General features: G+C 36.2%; 1 protein-coding gene across 5 annotated transcripts in view; it reads right to left on the reverse strand.

Annotated features, from left to right (window-relative positions):
- Window positions 1–22,868, reverse strand: part of cdk19 (cyclin-dependent kinase 19) — a 51,276-nt gene that overhangs the window by 22,369 nt on the left and 6,039 nt on the right. For all 5 annotated transcript variants that reach the window (XM_051876250.1, XM_051876248.1, XM_051876249.1 and 2 more), the window contains exons 3-11: window positions 13,134–13,244; window positions 11,384–11,524; window positions 6,920–6,977; window positions 6,035–6,166; window positions 5,816–5,959; window positions 4,471–4,540; window positions 3,694–3,766; window positions 2,893–2,990; window positions 2,148–2,226 (exon numbers count right to left, since the gene is read on the reverse strand). In XM_051876250.1, coding sequence (XP_051732210.1) covers window positions 2,148–2,226; window positions 2,893–2,990; window positions 3,694–3,766; window positions 4,471–4,540; window positions 5,816–5,959; window positions 6,035–6,166; window positions 6,920–6,977; window positions 11,384–11,524; window positions 13,134–13,244 — 906 coding nt within the window. The remainder of the gene's footprint in view (window positions 1–2,147; window positions 2,227–2,892; window positions 2,991–3,693; window positions 3,767–4,470; window positions 4,541–5,815; window positions 5,960–6,034; window positions 6,167–6,919; window positions 6,978–11,383; window positions 11,525–13,133; window positions 13,245–22,868) is intronic.

The raw sequence follows: 22,868 nt of genomic DNA on the forward strand, positions 1-22,868 counted from the left end.
AACAAAACAACTGCTAACAGGAAATTATGAAATACCAACATGAATGCACTGGGTATGTGATGACAATGCCTTGTTTTGTGAATGCCCAAAATTACAGATTTATCAAGGGAAACCCACAGAAAAGAACACAATAGAATGAAAGACGCAGTCTTAAGTACCTACTATTAGTAGATCAGCTTTTTTGCGTGTGCTGTCATGTGTGCATGTTTATTGTACATGCAAACCTTTGGTAAATAAGGGCCTTTATGTGGTAGGAACCTAATCCAGATCCGTAGGTCTCTGAGTGTAATTATGGATGTGTGTTTGCGTGTGTTTGCAAGGTTCATTTGCCATCCAGATATTTTGCTACCCAGAAAAACATGAACATTATATGATGCGGCTAAAGTCACTAAATGTAAAAGTAAATATTGGCTCAATCAAGCATTGCAGAAGTGAGATGGTTGTTTTATGCTGCGAGTGTTTGTTTGTTTGCATTTGTTTGCCTTTTGCCTGGATACATTTCATCCTTCACTGCCCAAGTGCACAGCTTAACAACGCTGCTATCTGAGCAGCCTGTTCCCCCTGTTCTTACTCAGCTTTCCTCTTGGTTCCAATGGAATGAGTAACATTAGAAATTAGCTGTAGAAACGGTAAGAAAGCTGTCATTTTAGCAGATGCTTTTATCTGAAGTAATTTACGGTATACTTTTTACAGGGACAGTCTCCCTGGAGCACCAAGGTGCCCTGCTTATGGTCACAATGTCCTCTGAGACCCACATGCAACTTTAAATGTGTTCAGTTGTTAGTAGTCTGAAAAGCATTAATCATTTTTAATATTAAGCAATTAATAAATTTGGACTTTTCAGTGTGAGCTAAATCTTTTTTCATTAAACACTTATATATCACTTTATTATTATGATTATATACAAAATTATTAGTAGTTATTAGGACTGATGTGGTTTTGGTCAAATTGGCTTGGAAAAAAAAATATGATCGGAATATCGACTTGCATAATAATTATGTACACATTGTACATCAAAATGACGTCACTCTAACCCCCCCAAATTAAACGCCAAAGAAAACAAATAATTTAATAAACTTTAAAATAAGTATTAGTGGAGGTGGAGGCTGTAATTTTATGTGGCAATTTTCTCCACAGCCTTAGACTTAAACAACAAAAAAGGATGGTCACTTTGAGCTATAAGAGTGCAGTATAGTAAGAAGTAATTTGTTTACTGATCTGCAGCATTTCTCACAGCGAGTGTCATGGCGGACGAGCAAACCACCATAATTTTAGAAATACTACTGTTGCTGTGTCACACAATGTAGTTTTAAGAGTTTTTTTTAGATGAGAATGTAGTTATTTAGACCTCAAATATGTGACTTATATATAAACATAGTGCCTATTTGACAATTTATTTAGATGTTTTGGGAGATGTGAGCTCCTGGCTGTCAGCGGCCGTTCAGTGCTCATGTGGCCACCGAGAACAGCTTTATCTCGACCAGTTCTTCAGGAATTTGCCTCTGGCTCTTATGTAGATAGGGTTTAAACGTGACGTGATCGACTCGGAATGCATTTTCAGATCCACATTGAATTTTGCTACATTGATCGCGTGATATTAAATGAAAATGCAATCACAAGTGTTTTAACAGTGAGTATAAATGCAATTAAAAAAAATAACATTTAAATGATCATTTTGCTATAATTTTAGCCTAAACATGTTAAACATTTGTAATCATTTCTGTAATACATTTTAATTTTGCAACTTATAAAACAAAATATATGTCGAAATTATATGTTAAAACTAGTGTAGGAAATAGCAAATGTAAATTATATTATTGAATTTGAATGATCATTTTGCTCCAAACATTGCACATATGGAAAATGTAAATTTAAATACAGAAACAGTGCCATTTTTCATACTACATTTCATATCGAATACCCATACGCTTCCATACATGTGTCTCTTGCTGTTGCTCTGACGCTTAAGTGCTATAACTATAGCAACCAATGTAGATATAATGGATACTGACTACACTATTAAAACAAAAGGATCTGATTTCATTTCTTGCAAAATTACAGTGGAAAGTCAGTGCTAAAGATCACATCTGAAAAACAAATCAGAACTGGATGTGAGTGTGAGAAGTTTCTTAATCAGGGATCGTTACCTTCTCTGTTTTCTCCTCTGGTTCATCCTCACTTAGGAACTCTCGTTTGGGGTAGGGAATCTGACACCCTGCAAATACACTTAAAACACACACAAAGAAAATATTTAAATGATATTTATAGGAACTGCAACTGTTTCTCATATACATTTGGTCAACTGATAACAGGTGAACAACTAGCGTTCATGTTTAAGCTGCTATAAAAGCTGAAAGAGGAAAAACAGGAAATATTTGTGGTATGCTACAACACATGGCCTAAAGCAAGCAGACACCCCCTTCTAATTAAAGCGTTTGGCTAAGTTCCTGAAGGCAAATCTTATTGCAATGGCAAAGAATAACACTAGGGAATTTGGTCCTTTTCTCTTCTAACAGGACACTTCACAAAGTGAGATCCATAAAAAAATTATCTGATGTTTGAGTCTGGTGTGAAACAGCCTGAGCCACATTGAACATGAATGAGATAAATGCACTGAAAGAAAGCAGAACCATCACCCGGTGGCAGTGCCTGAGCTCACCGACACTCCTGAATGGAAGCAAATCCCCAAAGCCTTGTTTCTACATCAAGTGGAAAGCCTTTAGGGAGGACTGACTACCTATTAATGCTAATGGTTTAGAAACCTACATGCTGAACAAACACATATGGGTGTGGTGTTTAAGTGTCCACATACTTTTGGCCATATATCTTATTTTTCTTCGCGATTGCTCGGCATGCATCTAAAAATGTGTGTGGGAGTGGGATGAGTCTTACTCGGATGTAGGTAAGGGGTCCTCCAGGAAATATGGGTCCTGCAGTGCCTGCTCAGAAGTGATTCTTTTGGTGGGGTCCATAGTCAGCAATTTCTGGAGCTGGATTAGATTAATATTCATTACTACTTCTGCCACAATCTGTTTTCTGTTCTGTTTTCAATGACTTTTATTTCATTTATTGTCATTTCCTGTGTCCGTTTTCTTATAGATCCGCTTCATTACCTCGTCTTCATCCTCAGCCCAGCCGTGACAATTACTAAATATGCAAAACCAAATTCGCATAATCGAGCTTTTGGTGTTCAGAAAGCCCTGTACAGCATAAGCCCGAACAGGTGCGTTTCTTATGGATGTCTGGATGCTAAACACACCCATTCAATAGGATAATGAACAGATACACAGATAGAAACAAACAGACAGGCGAAATAATTTTAACGTTTTTGTCACAAAAGTTGTTTATGTAAGGGACCCTCCATACAGAGCTGCATAACAACAAAATTGCTTCTGTATCTTCATGTAATTCTAGAGTGACTCGATGATGGTGGGATCAGATCTCTGTGTGGACCAATATGTCAATATCTGTTGTAGGACTCCTTCATACAAAAGTCTTAAATTGAAATGTACTACTGGAACACTACAGCAAAGGATATACACAGATTACCATGTTAAAAGACCTGTTTTTGTGTAGCACACAATGTGCCTAAGAGGTTTGCACAGTACTGTATCTATTTTATTAAAGTATATAGTTTTATTTTATATATATAAAAAAAAGTTTTATAAAAGTTGAAGTGTACAACAGACTCACCAATAGAAACACTTTGCTGTCTGGTTTGACTTTATGTTTCTCCATGTATTTGATGAGACTGCTGTTGGCATATCTGTAAAACACATCTGAAGAATCACTATATAATGGTCATGCACACTCAGCACTAAACATCTAGGTATAAAAAAAAGGACAAAAGGGCAGAACACTGCCACAATGCTCTCAAACTCTATTTTAATGGTAGAGAAAATAACATTTCGACCCTTTGTACGATGGAGAGAATCACACTGCCATCCATTTTGAGCTTGTGAAACATTCATTTGCCCTCTTTACAGTATATAGGTATTGGACAAGTTAATATACCAAGAAAAGGGGGTGACATCAACAATTTACTTTTACAAAAAAGAGAAAGTATTTAAAGACTTTCAAGTTCTAATGTTTTTGACCGTTATTTTGTCTACTATAAAATGTTTGAGAGCACTGTGCTGTTATTTAGTACTTATTTGAAGGCCTTCTTGGATGTTTTTGGTCACGCACCTGCTATAAAGTTTTTTGTTTTTTTGGATGGGCACATACCATTTTGTTTTGTTTGAGAATTTTAGATATAGCCTTTTACATCATTACACAAAATATAATACATATACTTTATAAGTTAGCTGTGTTCAAACAGTACAGGACTGAATTGATACACTTTCTGATTTACATTAACAAATTCAGTTAAACACTCACATAAATGAATATAAATCATGATATATTTTATTTTGTTTTTGCTGTTGGAAGTAAATGTGGAGTTACTCGGGAACAGAACACAGCACTCACGTGGTTCTTCTGAAATCTTTCTGTAGAGTAGGATATTCTGGCATTTTCCGGATATCCTCCCAGTCTTTATCTAGGAATCACAAATAAACATTATATAATAGTGCACAGTGACAATTAGCAAGGCTAAAAATCAAAATAAGCATTTGTTACGTTGTACTTACATTTAATGTACCTGCGTTGGTTACAACTGTAATTACATTGTTAACACTACCCTACCCAGAAACCTACCTGTATTCCAAAAGCTCAACCTAACATATTTCTAAGCATTAATCCTAGAGAAAAAATCCATTACATCCTAAAATTTAATATGAATCACTCAGAACAAATCAACAGAGAAACAGAAATATAGGTAGCACTTTATAGTCCTGTTCCACATGTACATACTATGTAATTATTATAGTAATTACAATAAGTGGGTAATAACTAGGTACTAACCCCGAACCTACCCCTAAACCGAAACTTAACCCATGTAATTACCTTATATTACCCAGTACTTTCTTAGGTAAGTATATTGTAAGTGCACATTCTGTAAAATAAAGTGCAACTGAAATATGTTTATGTTGTACTTGTGCATATAACAGCTTATAATTGTCCAAGTCAAAATGTTTAAAGATTGTGTCACACTGCCTGCCCTGCACAGCCCCCAGAACCAGGAGTGTACTTAGGGTGGGTGGCATAATAACTTATATCATGGCACGAGTAATTTTACAATCACAGATTTTGCTTAAAAATCAACATTAAATGGGGTCATTTGGGGACTGGACTCAGCTGTAGTCAGCGGTGAGATTTTAATGAAGGAACAAAAAACAGGACCAAAAACAAAGAAGCTACTCCCTGGGAGTTTCACAACACTTAGTAACAACTAGAAATCCATGAGTAGAACTAACTATGCTGCGTGTTGTCTGAGTTACGTCTATAAAATAAACAGAACTCTTAGATGGGCAGAAAGTCTGATAATAACAGTCTATAAACTGTGTCTGCTATCTTTTACAGAGTGTTCTGTCCAACATTTTGCAGGCAACTGCTGCACTATATTTCATTTTCATGTTCATTTTCATCCATTATTGTCTGAGTCTGGTATCAGTGTACAAAACAGCTTCAGAATATGTAAAACGTAAGGTAAAACAAAAGACTCAAAACAGTAAATTAGTCATGACAACTCTTGCGATAGTTTATGAAACACTTTATTAATGTAAATGGAATGTACATAGGTTTGGTCTTGGCAGACTAGATCTGCTACACCACTGCTTTCTTCTACTAAATGCTCATACCATAAAATTAATGGAAACATGCTGCTGCTAGAAGGAGAGAGAGGGGGGGGGTCGATAAGTTAAGGGTCAGTCACCTGCTGGGAAGCCCATGACGCTGAATATGCGATCTAACTGATCATGATGGAAAGGATTGCTGGTTTTTATGTCCTCTTGTCGACAGTGGAAGATTGGTTCTGACGTCAACAGCTCCGCAAAGATACAGCCTATTGCCCAAATATCTAAAATGAAATAGAATATTAAATACGGATGACAAAGAAAAGCATAGCCTGAAATACACACAATGCATAACTTACCGATTGCTTTGGTGTAGTGTCTCGCCCCGAGCAGGAGTTCGGGTGCTCGGTACCAGAATGTGACGACCACCGGGTCCAGATCAGCCAAAGGCTTCAGTGGAGAGTTAAATAGTCGAGCAAAACCCATATCAGCTATGACACACAAACACATGAACACATAAATATCTCTACTCTGATCACAGGTACTCACTTGTTTGCAAACCATTTCAGCTTTAGGCGAGCTATGCATTTAGTTTTTCATTTACAGCGGAAGAGAAGATTATCTGCTAATTATGACCAGTTGCTGTTTGCATTTTAATCAAGCTGAAAGACTGTGTTATCACTATAATAATAAAAAAAATAAAAAAAAGTAAATTTGTATTGAAAACTTTCTAGAGATCATTTGATTAATATATCAAAGTGGAAATGCTGCTATTTTCAAAACTTAAGAAGAGTTAAAATTGTGTCATAACTAGAGAGAGATTAAATAATTAGTAGTTTCTGCTTAAGTGAAGTGGCTCAAATGCTCAAGCAAACATTGAAAGCCACAGTGTATCCAAACACAATAACAAATTCCACTGGTGATAAAAATAGCGTCCAGAGCCTTCAACAGTCATCACCCAGAATAGTGCCTTATGTAAGACAATGGCTGCACATTTACCCAGACTGAACCTATAGCCCGCCTAAGCCCTCTAAAGCTTGGCAATATCAACTAAAAAAAAAATTAAGTTGGCCAAAAAAAAAAAAAAAAAAAAAAAAAGAAAGTTTCAGCAGAATTACATAATTTATCCCATTTCCTCAGATAATTTGCTACAGAACTCTAATTAAAGGCATTTTGCACTAAGACTACCTAATATAGACCTGATAATTATATTGCAATCCAATGTAGCCAGCACAGCTTTTTACCAATTTTGACTCTTCCTCGCTCCGGACCCTCCCCCATTACCAGGATATTGGCAGGTTTCTGAAAAAGAAAGGTCACAAATGACCACAAATTACATATCTGTTTCTCTCAGAATATCATGTGAACTTTTAGTGCTATGGCAAAACAACCTCATCAAATGGATGCTACTGTCAGAAGCAGACATTTTCAACATAATTCAGATTTTTGCCTTGATTAACTCTTCTTAGCGGCTGTATATCTGTTCACACCTGCGTGAGCCATACAGACATGACATCTGTTTTGTTTATGGAAATGTTCAGTCTCACTGGGAAGCTGCAGGTGCGGAGCTATTGTAAGAGAAGTCATCTTCATTATAATATTTATGCAAGTCAAAATATTCATTTCACTGCTGTTACTGAGTGTTAATTCTGCAGGCCATGTTGAAGTGATTGTACTTTCTATGCCAGAGAAAGTTTTCTTTTTAACTGCTGGAAACCTTACTTTACTTTACAATTATAATGAAGCATACTATATTTCATAGATTCTCAAAATAACAAATGTTTGTTTGTTTATTTATTTATTTTAGTACTAGCAGCGCCAAACAGAACTGCAAAAATAACATTTCCAAAGTGACTTATTTTTCTGTCATGTTTTAAGAGATCACAAATTATTTTATGACAATGTTTTCTGTATGTTTTATTGACAATTTCGTTTGGTGCCACTAACACAGAAATTATATGCTTTACCTTGAAATATCATCAAATAAAATGGCCAGACAGAAGAGCGCAGAGATGATATTACAGTGGTTGTGGGTGACTGACTGTTGCATCAGTAAGTAATGGTGTCTTCTAATTATTCCAAGACTCTTGAGTTTCTATGAGCCTTAATGAGGGTATGTTGCTATGGGAACAGCAACCATAAGCTTTCTGTAATTCAATCGACAGAACACTGCCATCTCAAAATTGCTGTTGTCATTCACTTAAAACCATTTTAAGAAATTTGAAATCTTTTTAATGTTAAAAGAAAAGCAGAAATTATTTTCAGTAATTGCTATTTATATGAATATGAATAAACATCATTGAATGCATATCCTAGTCATGCCTGTGAAATCACGTATAAACCAATGTGTCAAAATATCTAGCAAATTATAAACCCCAAATGTAATAAACCCTCAAATTAATTAAATTCAGTTTGAAACAGCATAGACAAAACATTTAGGTTTTCACCCAAACACAAACATTCTGTTATCATTTAGTAAAACAAGCCTTTATGCATTTCTTTCTTCATTGGTGATGATATAGTCATCATGTTGTGGCCTGATTCACTAATGTCATTTAAAGTCAAATTTCTGAGTACATTAGCTGTTAATTTCACAAGATTTACAGCAGCCTTGTGATATTGTGGCATCAGTATTATGACAATCTTGTATTCTGATTTTTTCATTATACAGAAAATGTTTTGAGCTGTGTATTTCATACGCTGATTCTTAATGTCTGCGTGAGTCGGCATGATCCTGTCAAAACATTTTCTGCATAATTACTTCATAAAATCTTTCACAGCACTGCAGGAATTTCTGCAGTAGTATTGGCATGTGAAATTAACAACTATATTAAGTAATTTAACCAGAGATTAGACTCAGGGTGGTATCAGTGAATCAGGCTACTACATGACGACTACATCATCTGATCAGAGTTACTCTTGCATTTTTGGCCATAACAATCTATCAGAAACACACAGGTACAGCAGCCAGAGTAAAACTAATGTAAAAAAGTCAAGGGTCAAGAACCCAACTAAAGCAAACACTGACCACCATAATGGTGACATCTAATTTTATTATTTTCAGTAAATCATCAATTTATTTTTTTTTTTTTTACTTTAATTTTATGTTTTTTGTTTGGCAGCCATAGCTGACAGTCATTGACTGTTTTAATGATTTAATGTTTGTTTGTTTTGTTTTTTTACAGTGCACTTTCATGTAATCCATATGCTGTTATATTTTCAATGGAAAACAAAAGGAGAATTCTTGAAGAAACTTCAAATCTCCTTTACATATAACTATAGCAAACTATAGATAGTGACATCTTGCTTGTTTTTGGAGCTTGACATATATAGTTTGTATGCAATATTGTTGTATGAAAAAGAAAAAAATACAAGTATATGGGTTTGGAATGAAAGTAAATAATGAAATATTTTTGGGTGAAATGTTCCTTTAAAGTGCCCCATTATGAATTTTTGAAAATTACCTTTCATGTAGTGTGTAACATAGCTCTGATTGAATGAAAACATCCTGCAAAGTTTTAAATCTGAAAGTGCACCGTATATAAAGTTATTGTCTCTCAAAAGTAAGAGTCGACTCTGAGTCAATTAAACAAGTCATTTGTAAAACAAATCCCATGGTACGGCAGCAAATTTCCTTGATTATTACGCCGGAATGACAGTACAGTTCCTAGTCATATCGGCCTAGAAAATGGCAACTTTTCATTTTCCGTCGGTCTTAGTACACGATGTAAATAGGAAATAGGAAGTTTTAAATAGGAAAAATATTGAAACTCTTTGGTCATTTTTTAACGGTCTAATCAGATTCAATGAACTATGCTAAGCTATGCTAAAAGTGGTACCGCCAGACCCGGAGATCAGCTGAATGGATTTGAAAACGGTAAAACTCAACTGTTTAACTCTAGGGGAGTTGGAAAATGAGCCTATTTTCAAAAAAAGTGGAGTGTTCCTTTAATAGTTATGACGAAAAAGTCTGCACGCATCTGGCCTAAATGTTTATCTTCTGTCAGAAGTTTTCAGCTTCACTTGGCATTCTGATACAGTTCCCACAGCTGCACCTACATAAAGTATAACAGTGACGCTGCTATCACGTCTTATAAATAACTAAGGTGACGCTTACCATAGAGAAACGTCCTGCTCCAGTCGTGATCGCGAATCAGTTTCTGGTTGATCGACTTCTTCAGACGTTTCATCGTCGGACTCGAGCTCGAACTGATACGGTAAAATCAATACCGTATTTTTTTGTCCGTACATTGTATACAATGTCTTGCGAATTGATAGCTGTCATTCAGTTATTGTAATGGGTCTTTTGTTTCTGGCACGCAGTAAACCAATCACAAAGGATTGTGCCATCTGACCAATCAGAGCAGTGTAGGCTCACGGAAAGGAAGGGTTTAGAGAGAGATTCTTCAAACTGCTTCTAGCGAATCGTTTACGAATCATTGAGAACTGAGGTGAAATTAAATGTATATTATGAGAAAACGAAAGTGTTTTTTGACCTTGCCTGCATGTAAACCTCTTGTAGGAGATTCCCAAAACAATATTAGGAACCTTAAAAAAGGCATAAAGGGGGCACTTTAACACTGTAAACTGCACAAATTGTGTCTGAGGACAGTAAAAAGAAACATATGCTTTCAAAATACAAAAGCATTGAATATCCTGCTGTTAAATCACATCTACTTGACGTCAGTTGTTGAGAGGTCTAAAAAAGTCTATTTCTTTTATATACAACTGGGTTAATGACACAGAGTATACTATTGATCCACACACAGCAGGGATTGATGGGATTACATAACAGTGGAGAGACAATCAGACTGTGACACTTTCCACTGGATTCAATCCATATCAGTCACCATTAACAGCAGCTGAACATTACACACATATTCTAGTTTAGTTCCGATTGGAGGATCCAGTGATGGACTTCAGTGTCTGTCACTGCAGCAAAGCCAGAAAAAAAGAGCCTAATACAGTCAAAATACAACTTTACTTTCTTCTTATTTTGACAGTAAAATATTTTCTTATGTAAAACAATTTGCATGCATGATTGGAAAATGTTTTAAATAGGCCAAAACACCTTCACTAAATGGAGACATATAGTATGTAGATGTTTTTTTTTTTTATTATTATTATTTTGTCAGACTTCTATCAGATCCAGAGCATCTGTGCAGTGCATAATCCTGCCAGACCATAAATCACCCATATCTCATCAGATGTTGTAGTTTTTTTAAATAAGCGATTCATTTTATTTTTCTTAATCACTGACAAATACTACTGTCCCTTACAGTTACATGTTCCTGTCGATGTGTGCGAAAATCTATCTATCTGTCTATCTATCTACACTGTATATTTCTTTTGGAAAATCATAGAAATGCATTTTTTTCTAAGTTGGAGCAAATGGGAATGCAAGAATTATATTAGCTCTAGTCTCTCATTCGCCTCTATAGAAGTTTACCCTACTTGTATTTCCTTCCATGTTCCAAACCCTTAAAGGTGAAAAAGGTCAGTTGCTAGGGAGGCACGGGTGTCCTGAATATTTTGCATGTAATTTTGCAATTGAACTTCACTTTGCTGCCAAATTCTACTGTACTGCCTGCTGCCCTTAATATTCTATGAAGAACATAAAATAATGTATGAATCTCTGGCTGCGTTCACACTGTCAACCAATTCAATTTCCAAGTCTTAATTAAATGTAAAAAAGCGGAACTACTCACCAGGTCTCTGTGCAGGACCCAGTTGGCATGCAGGTAATGGATGCCGTCTAAGATTTGATAAAGCAGAGACTTCACCATCCCCCTCGGTAGTTGCATGGGCTTTTTGTTGGCCTTTGATGCTCGATGAAATTTTATGATGTGCTAAAACACAAGAATAGGTAAAAACTGAGTTTGTGAGAGTAGTGAATAGGCATGAGCTCTTATATGATCACAAGAAATCTTTTTCCTCTAGTGTTTCTGTTGTCAAGGTCACACTACGAAATCAACAGTGATGAGCAAACTGATGACTTTGCAACCTTTTTCACTGATCAGGTGACAACCATCAGTTCAATCAATATGCAAATACAATTTGATCACAGAGAGAGGAGTCCTGCAGAGTCTAATGACTGAGTGTCAAAGGCAAAAAGGCTCTTAAAATATCAGACAATCTGACCATTTTACATGGCAAAGTTAGTTCAGGTTGTGAAATGTGGTGCGACTCACCAAAAACTATTGATATGATATTTATGAATTAATAATCCAATAAAAAAAAAAGTTTTACTTTGAAAAAAATATACCTAAAACCTTTAAAGAATAACAGATGGGCTGTTTGCATCGAATGTGTTTTTGTTTTTAAAAATGTGAGATACCACACAGTAGTGTGAAACAAAACTGCAGAGCCGCAATGATGCTAAATAAAAAAAAAGAGGTCTCGTTTTTAAAAGAATAACTTTTTTTTCTGAAGATTTTTTTTTTTTTTTTTTTTTTTGCCATTTTTGTGCCAATATCGGAAAAGGACCAGAAGCTCAAACTCAGAAGGCACTCAAACTCGGGTCGCCCAAAGTGTAAGTGCGCTACATGTCGTAGAACTGTTCATGAGGACATCAGCTCCGACAAAGTTGAACTTCTTTAAACTTGACAGCATGACACATGGCACAGAGGTCAAAGACACCCGTCTAGCTCATGTTTACATAGATAAACAATGACAAAGAAGCGCAGTGGATCACAACATGCTTTCTGTGTGAACCGGAGCTAAGATGCGTACACATATATTGAAGGTGTAACTAAAATGTTGTGATGCTATGAAAGTTTTTGAGACTTATTTCCTCAAAGGTCTTGAATATTTTAGATAAAAATAACTAGTAAAATGTTCAGTAGCTTTCTCAGCGGATTACTCAAAGGAATATCTAAACCAAATATGAAAACTTTGCCCTCATTTACTCACTCTCAAGTCTTTTGAAACTCATATGACTTTCTTTCTTCTTTGGAACACAAAAAGAGTTTGTTATAGCAGAATGTCCAAGTTGCTCTCTTCCTAAAAATGAAAGTGAATGGTAACTATGGGTACTAAGCTAGATTTCCAAAGCAAAATGTTCTGTGAATACCCGAAATAACTTAAGTTTCAGTCAATTTCATGCAAATTAATCATATGAATTTAGATGATTTTGAATATAATTTACAAGTATGGACTCGTTTTATGATGCTTTTTGAGCTTGACAACCCCAGTCCCAATCCACTTACACTGTGTGGAAGAGCACATCTCAGACATTCTGCTAAACATCTGCTGTTGTGTATAGAAGAAAGAAGAAAACTCATACAAAACTGAACCTAAAATAAAATGGGGGAAAAAAAGAAATAGAAATTGGTCCATAAGATAAAAACTGAAGTGTAACTATCAAAGCATTGCTGAACCTAACTAAAACTAATCTGAAGCATAAAGCACATGGTAAAAAAAGTATTAAAGTACAAAAAGTGTACAGTATACACTCACCCACAGGTCATGCTCAGCGTAGTCGAACAGAAGCCAGACCTTGCGATCACTGTGAGAGAGAAATACTTTCTGCAGGGCGATGACATTCGGATGCTTCAGCTCTCTCAGTAACTGCAGACAGAGAGAAATCATGTTTATCTGTTTATTCTTCAAACATCTTATTTTAAAGGTGTCCTTGTTACAGTTTAATTATACATTAAAGTAGTGAGTAATATTAATTAAAAACATGTACTTACTACATAATTAGGGATAGGGTTTGGTTCAGGGATAGTTGCTTGTAATTATGCATAATTTACTTTTTATTACTATAGTAAGTACATGCAGGGGCGCATTAACACACGGGCTTTCAGGGGCCTAAATGACTGCATGAAACGTATATTTTTCAAACAATTATTTGAATATATATATGGAAGTCAACTGCAGTGACAACCGCATATAAACAAACTCATACAATCATAAGAGAGCCGCTCTGCGCTGACCGTGGATTCAGTAATGTATGTAATCTGCGTGTCATCTGAAGGTTTTAGCAATCGCAATATTGTTAGTCATACTGCTCAGAAAATGAAAACATCTTGTTCTGAGACACTGCTTATGATTTATGTGTCAGACACAGACAGGAACAAGAGGGTAAGTATTCAACAGGTAGTTTATTCAGAGACAGAGGCACGAACACAGGAATAACACTGGTGAGTAGTTTGCAGATATGAGCACGTTGAGTATAGTCACTTAGCTGAGCAATAACAGAGTCCTTTCTCTTTTGCAGAAGTATCGACGAGGGAAGACAAGACTTGACGAAGGAGTGGGAACACAGAGACATCGGAGGAGAGGTAAAGAGTCCAGGTATGTATAAACAAGACCAGACACTGAAGTGTGGGGAGTGAGTGTTCATATAGTGCTGGTGTGATGAGGTGCAGGTGCCGCTGATCAGTACTCTGGTGATTGTGAACGAGTGGGCGGAGCGTGGAGATCCGGTGACGATGTGTGCTGAGTGTTGGTGGTGGAAACTGGTTGGATTTTTATCATTATAGGGTGGTTGTTAACACACTGCCAACACACATTTATGTTCAAAAACCATGTAAAAAGTTAATTTTGCATAATAGGTGCCCTTTAAGCTTGACTTCCAGTCATTTTCACTGGAAGATGTGAGTTGTATTCTCCCACCGGTGCTGATTCTCTCTCTCCCCATTGCACATGTCTGCTGTTTTTGTGAAATTAACTTTGTAGTATTTGCATATATTGCACAAACTGAAGATAGGATTTCCGTTCTGCAGAGACACATTTATGTGTCCTAGAGTAAATGATATCTGCATCTGATCAATCAAATCTGATCAGTCGAAAGGCATGAAATGATTCAATTGAAAAGGATGACAACATTAAGGGAAGCTGTGCAGCAGCATACTAAGCTCAATAATGTATAACTCTTCTAAATTTTCTTTTGGCAAAATGCAAGTTAGACAACACAAAGTCTGATACAATACAATTTCAATACAGTTCCACTAAAGTGGAACGGTTATATAATCTAAAACTCCCAAAGGATGCTGCCATGCAGTATGATTGTGATTTAATTCAGAGCAGTAAATTAACAGAATAGTACAGTATAAACAACTGCTACAGCAATACACCCTAATCTCACGAGATCCACAGAAATTTGTAAGAAAAGCAAAACCCTTAACTGAAGCATGTGTCTTGTAAATACACCAAGAGTTGACAGTAGAACATTTTAAAAAGAAAACAAAACAGTTTTCAAATTTGAGTCATAATTAGTAGAATATCTAACATAATCACTATGCGCAACAGAAGATATTCAAAAAAGTTAAAGAAGTGCTGTATATTTAGGGTGGTCAAGCCAAGTCCTAAATGTAATCCTATTAAAACATGGTGAATGATTTAAATACATGTCATATGAAAATGTTTTGTCTAGAGGCACTTCTAATATCTCTTCGCTACTAGTGCAGGTCTGATTACAGAAAGCATTTGACTGAGATTATGGGAAGTAAATGAAGTTTCCTAGGTACTACTGTACATACAAATGTTCACACAAACAAACACACACACACACACACACACACACACACCAATTTATTTAAGTCCACTTAAGAGAAATAATCCACAGGGACATAAATATTATAGATGCAGTCAAATACATGTACAAAAATCATGGTCCAGTAGCATACAGCAGATCATCACAATATTAAGCATACGTTTTTATGGGTATAAGTAACAACGCCTCCACCATATATGGCAGCTGCCTATAATAGCAGACAGAGCACAGTACCTTGCTAACCGCTTAGCCCTTTTTTTGGGCATCCCAAGCTATGAAAACAAGTAAATCGGGCCTGATAACCTATCTCTGAAATGGTGTTTAGGAGTGGTTGGTATTTAACTACTTTAGTCATAAAGGCTTCCTGCATACTGGAATCAAAAGTGCAAGCAACCTCCAAAACGAACACTTCTCTAGACTCCTCATTAATCACAACAACATCAGGTGTATTAGCAAACAGATGTGAAAAGGTTTCAGAGTTACTATTGCAATACTGGAACATGTATGGTTTTACACAGGAATGTTTATACATTCTCACACACACACACACACACACACACACACACACACACACACATACACATTGTGCCAATCCAATGACATGGTGTGGTCGAGATGTTACAGATTTGGGCTGGTAACCGCATGGCTGTAAGTTGTGTAAGCTACCACCATTGCGCCCTAGAGTAAGGCAGGTTACTCCAGAGGAACTTTCGCTATAAGAACTATAAGTTGCTGCAATTAAACTGCCTGATAATAAATAATAACTAATGTTAATAGGTAATTAAAGGGGTACTTCACTGCTGGCAAAATGGACTTTCAATAAAACTTGGTTGCCTATGCAGTAGAAAGGTGAATTTTTTTAGAGAAAACAGAGGAAAAAGGCCTTTATCTTCTCTTTTGGCAAAGAGGTAGAAAAACTTCAACACCTATAATTCACTGGGAATGTTGCCGTCCAAGGCCACTCCCACCAGTCTGCTATGGATACGCTTGACCAGAGTCAAATACCGCCTTGCTTTAGTAGGAAATACTTCTTAGCAAACTTTTAGTCATAATGGTGTCAACTTGTATTGTTCCTGAGTGCATGGATTCAAACAGTAAATGTTTAGTGGGAGTGAGTTATGCTGCCTCCACGTGCTCTCAGAATGATTGTAAATACGAGTTTCCTAGGTAAAAATTGCACATGAACGCCCTCCCATTTCGAAATTTGAATGCGATGAGCTCATAACCACGACTTCAGAAGTGGGAATTATCAAATTTCTGATATCACCTGAAGGCAGCATTAATTTCGGTTTCCAGCGAAGGATCCAGGGCATTGTAGGCAGAAATACATTTAAAATAATTCACAGTTTAATCATTTCTAATGTTATGCACACAGTAGAGAGCCACTCTGGCGATACTGTGGTGTTTGTGAGTGAAGCACTTTCATCTTGAAAAGACAAAACTCCCAAGTAAGCATTTATATAACATGGTCAAACCTGTTTGCTCACTGAAGGTTTGTAAAGCCATTTTATTTGCCGATATGGAAGGATGTGTAATGGTAAATGCGCTATAAAATTAAACTGAATTGAATTAATTATTTCCAATTCAATACTGGACAAATCAAGCTGTCTCAGAGAGTCATAGAAATTGTAATCAGTTGTTTATATCCAAAACACAGCATAATGGATCCACCCCGCTAGCTTGTGAAAGTGCAGTGACATTTTGGTGGTAACATTTTGTTTAGTGTTCCTTTTGGTTAGATTTGTTCAATTTGAAAGTGTACCACAAGCACTTTTTTTTTTATGTACATGGAAGCTACTTAAGGGAGCAGAATCTTTTTAAATATAAACAATATCATCTGATAGCTATAGAGATGGATTTATTTAGAAGTATTTTTTACACTAAATGGAACTAAGAAAACTAGAAAACACAAACATCAGCTAAATTGTAGCTAAATAAAAAAAGACCTCAAAAAACAAGTCCAAATAACGATTTCCAACCTATATTAGAGAAACTTCAACACCTGTTCCCTTTCACCCAGCCCTGGAACAATATGACTATTGTTTTGCCATTTCAACAAAGTAAAAAAGAGGTCGGATATTGAGAGAGAGAGAGATAGAGAGAGAGGAAATAGTGTTTGATCCTATTAGTTTGATGGTAACAACATAAGTCCAAACAGTATGTGAACTGTAGTCAGCAACACAAGACAAAGAATCATTCCAATTTAAACAAGACTCAATGAACAAATGGTCTGCAAGCACAGCAACAACAATGCTCAGTGCCGTGACTCATAACGTGGCCTTCTGAGACCTCAACACCCATGACGTTTAAAGCCCAACAACAATGTTGTTATGCAGATGTTTTCAATCTCAGGAAAGACCTGAGCTGATTGTGCTGCTACTGAATCAGCTCTGTGTTCAGGTACTTAGAGCAACTTGGCGTGCAGAGTTATAGTAACGTGAATAAACAAGTTCTTATTGTTTGATATAGTTCTGTTTCTAAGATTTAGATCTGGCATGTTGTTTTGGATTAATGCTAACCGAAAAAAAAAATATTACTATTGCGCATATTTCTGTATGTACTTAATTATTAAACTTCTATGCCATTTGTGCTTCTATGCCGCTAGGGCCAGAAATTAACCACCCATAACAACCTCTTAGCAACTGCACAACAATACCCTAGCAACCAAACACCTAAACATGACCTAGTAGACTTGTAAATGTAAAAAAATACAGTCAGTTTTGAACATTTCATTAATAAATCATACAAATTCTAAATAATAAACGTTGCAAGAAGAAAAATGATAATAAAAACTTGGGATTGAATTTAAAAATGATTGTAATTTACAAAGAGATTGTAAAAAAATAAGCTTTGGGCACATAGTTAAAAAAACAGCTTGTGCACAGGGGTGTTGTCACGGGTTGTGTGTAGCAGAATGAACGATGAAAGATACTTTTAATAAACACCAAGAACATGAAACACTACAAATATTAACCATTAATGATGCAAAATATTGAACTGAGGAAAACTGAGGGCTTAAATAAACATGTGCTGTGTCCGAATTCACCCCCTATACCCTTAAATAGGGCACTTTGAGGGTATAGCCATTTGTAGTGGTGTCCGAAACCATAGTGGACATAATCGAGTGCACTCATTTAATCCCACAATGCACCGCAATAACGAGTGTATAACCGATGTACACTCAACGGCTAGCGAATACCCATAATGCACTGTGAGGGTTGTGCCGAACGAATTCCCGTGCCTGACCAGAAGATGGCACCGCAGCTGAATCACCCATCCATTTTCCAAATCGCTGGTCCAAAGTGCACAGCATAATATCATATAGGTATAAATTCTTTTTTGATTGATTATTAAATTGTTTAAGTAAGGGTTATACATAGTTTCCATGACAGAGTTCAAGATAAATCGTTTCATTTCTACTGGAGCTGCAGTGTCACATGATTATTAAACAGCAAGCACAAACGATGCAGAAGCAGCAGCCCTTCCGGCACTCAGTGTCCGAATTCAGTCACTCGTTTTTTATTCACTGCCTCAAGTGGACTATATTAGTGGAATAAAGTAGGAAATAGTGAATGAGTGTATGGGGGCAATTTCAAACACAGATGATAATCAACAGAGCAGGGAACAGGTGTGCACTAATCGGAAACCATAACAACAAACAAAGAAGGAGAACTCAGGCTAACAGTGACAGAAACAGAACGTGGTCGTGACAGGCACTGTTATGCAGGAACAGGAAAGTGTCTCTACAATGTTATTGTATGACGTAGCTTTGAGATTGCGTGACTGCAGTCACAATAAACAGTGTAAAACTTTCACCCTTATCCCAGAACAGTGTGTTTGTCTGTAAAACTGCTGTAGCTGCTGAACCTGTTTCATGATCAGACTGTTCAAATATGACCACACCTTAAAAGGCATGTGATCACAATTCAGTCATTTCAGAGAAAACTGAGACCAAGAGAAAGACGGTAACACTTTACAATAAGGTCTCATTTGTTAACATTAATGTATTAACTAACATGAACTACCAATGAGCAATACGTTTGTTACATTATTTATTTATCTTTTTTAATGTTAGTTAATAAAAATACAGTCGCTCATATTAGTTTACAGTGCATTAACCAATGCAAATACAGTTTCTGATTTTAATAATGTATTAGTAAATGCTGTAGAAGTACTGTTCATTCTTAGTTCATATTAACTAAATTTGTTAATTCAAATGAAAACTTATTGTAAAGTGTTACCAGAAAGACAATCTGTGATCCAGAGAAGAATTAATCCAGAGATCAGATCACACACTGCCCCTGCAAGCTTGTGTTTGTGTGGCGACGGTGAAACAGCATTCATCGCAGTCCAATACAAATAAGCACAAGTATTTATGGGCTGTATATGAGTGGTGTTTGGAAAAAGCACAGCATCCCATCCTTTAATCCATAACAGCCTATTTGTAAAGCTGCATTACATTGTGACAAATTCACAAAACAATCCACGCTAAAATGTGCTGCAGAAACTGTTAAGATCAGCCTGAACTTGTTCTTCAGCACACAGACATGAAGAGCACAATATGGACAGACTTTACCGCATTTTACTCCTGCTTAGTCCTTCTGCTATTTAGGAATAATAGCGTTTATCCTACTTCCTCAGTAATTTAATAATTGATGATCTTTAGAACGGAACTGAATCAACACTGAACTGACTTCAGCTGAATAATGACTCTGTTTTCTTTTAGAGCTGCTGTACAGTCGAAATGAACTCTGTTTGCATCATTGAACCATTTTCCTGTTATCAACTATGACCTAAGACCATTTAAATGTCTCCTGCATGCCCAACTAAACAATAATACCAGAAAATAGCAGTATTTTATCTTATAGTTTCCATGAAATGAAAGTGTTTTATTTTAGCAGTGGTAATGCAGTGAGTTGGCAGCTGTATCAACCATTTTAGAGTGTTTACTCGAGTGTTGGATCCTAACTCCCGTTTGGCTGTTTCCCTGTTTCAGGGTTTATTGGTCTTACATGTGTTTTGTTTTTCCTTCTCATGTGCTCCCTGTCTTGTTTCTTGCTTCAGCTTTATCAATGAATGCCCATGATTGCACATTTAATAACAAATGCGGTGTGATGTACATGTGATCGTGACAAATGACTGACTGGAACACAGCGAGGTCGGAAGTGGGATATTTCAAATGGGATACTCCCACCTCCGACTTCATCTGTTTGAGGTCTTGTTCTCTAAAGTTGGTACAGCTGAGTATGTTTGTATATGTTTGCCAGATTCTTGATCCAGCACATGATGTATTTTGTGCTGAGAGTTTTGTCAGTTACTCGATTCATTTGATTTTTTTTGATTAATTTTTTAAATATATTTTAAATGAATACTGACCAAAATAAACAGTTCACATATTAAAAATCATACTCCCTGATTGACTCACCTGAATCGACAGGACTTGCAATAAATGTACAGAGACAAAGAGTAAATTGTTACACCTCATGCCGAATACGTTTATTTACCTTCTATATAATATGCACAAAGTGTGTCACATGAGTAGCACACCTTTATGCACAGTATAAAAGTAGGTGAATAATGTCTGGACGACCTAATGCAGATGGTGGATGTTGGGAATTTGGAAATGTATTCATGGATATTTAACCCACTTTTATTTATATAGCGCTTTTTACAATGTAGATTGTGTCAAAGCAGCTTTACAGTGATCAGGAACATCATTTTTGCTGCACAACAGCTCTAGAAGAAAATGGTGTCATTGTACGCCTTAAGTAAGTTCAGTATTGATTCATTTGTAGAAATCATTAGTTATTAATTTAGTCCATTTATCTATACAGCAGCTCTGGAGAAAACAGTGTCATCATCTAGCTCAGTTTAGTTCTCAGTACAGTCAGATCAGTAATACTGTTGAATATTAAGTGTCCCCAACTAAGCAAGCTAGAGGAGACAGCGGGTCAGAATGGAGAAAAAAACCTTGGGAGAAACCAGACTCAGTTGCTCAGTTCTCCTCTGGCCACCAACAACGAACACTGCATGATTATGATTCAGGCAGCGTTACAGGTCAGAAGTTACATTGGATCGAAACATTCAAAATATTTAAATCCAGTTCCATCTGGTTGAAGACCGGATTCATCATGCCGGTATGAACATACTTCATAAACAGTCAAGAAGTAAGTTCTTCATTAAATACAGCACATACAAGAAATGCTGAAAGTCTCTTTTTGACCCTTTACTTTTAATCAATTTGGGCAAATAATCTAGCCTATCTCACTTGATTATCATCTCAATATTGCCCACTGGATTCTTCTTATGTTGTATATTTTGCACTTTTCAAAACAGTTATCAAACTTGCCAAATAAAAGCTATATAAAATTGGCTCAAACTGTCTTCTCTATGATCTTTTTTGTTCCAGTGGTGTACCAAATGCCACCAAAAACATCAGCTTACACACACACACACACTTTTTTTGGTCATTTAATTATAGTATGCCTAATAATTATTATTTTCAAAAAAAATTTATCTGGTGGTTGACCTCACTTCTGCCATACTACCTTATTATTACCTTGTTGTTGTTGTTATTATTATTATCTCCCTGATTATTACCTTTGAAACTCATTGTGAATGGGTGGGTCACTGGATAAATGTGGGCAGTAGTCACACATTTATGCATTCATCTGTCTTACACAAATTGTGTAAGTTTGTAATGAAAAGTTTCAAAAGATTTTTTTTTTTTTTTTGGGAGGGATTTGAACTTTTTGAAAAGAAATTGTGAGATTTGAAAGTTACAGCTTGCAGTAAATCCAGCTCTTATACCTCAGAAGATCAAGGAAAATTTGATTCGTCATGATTTAACCTCTTTAATGACTATGTTGAAAAGATTTACATTGGAGTTCCACAGGTCTCTGTACTCGGACCTAAGCTATTTTCCAATTACACCAGACCAGTTGGTTGTCACATCATATATCTAATCATTCATTACCATCACTCATAACCTACTCCTGTTTCTACTTCTATGACCACAGCATAGACAGCTCTTAAAGGGATAGTTCACCCAGAAATGAAAATTCAGTCATCATCCTCAAGTAATTCCAAACCTGTATGAGTTTCTCTGTTCTGCTGACCACAAAGAAAGATATTTGGAAGAATGTCAGTAACCAAGCAGATCTCGTTCCCCGTTGACTCCCATAGTATTTATTTTTCTTACTATGGTAGTAAATGGGGGGCAAGATCTGTTTGGTTACTTTCTTTGTGTTCAGCAGAACAAAGAACTTCATACAGGTTTGGAACTACTTGAGGATGAGTAAATGATGACAGAATTTTCATTTTTGGGTGAACTATCCCTTTAACCTGCCCTTTTTGATACCCTGAATCGCAAAAAAGTCTTACTTTATCTTCTTCTCAAACAAGCAACATATAACGTCCCGTAATGTCATTTCTTTTGAAGATCAAACAGTCATTGCATTCCATTGACTAAAGCCCCATTTTACTGGTTTTCTTCAGGTCAATTCATACTAACCAGCAGAACAGATGACTCACCAGCCACATTCAAACTAGACTGACTCACCAGCCACATTCAAAGACACACCTCTTCAAAAATCTAGGATTCACTCTTAGCTAACAGTAATCACAAAAATCCTTCATGCAACCCATGTCTGTGATATATGTGCATTTCAGTCACTTTGGTGTGAAAGCATTGA

The sequence above is a fragment of the Ctenopharyngodon idella genome, chromosome 20 (assembly GCF_019924925.1).
Source record: "Ctenopharyngodon idella isolate HZGC_01 chromosome 20, HZGC01, whole genome shotgun sequence".
Taxonomy (NCBI): Eukaryota; Metazoa; Chordata; class Actinopteri; order Cypriniformes; family Xenocyprididae; genus Ctenopharyngodon; species Ctenopharyngodon idella.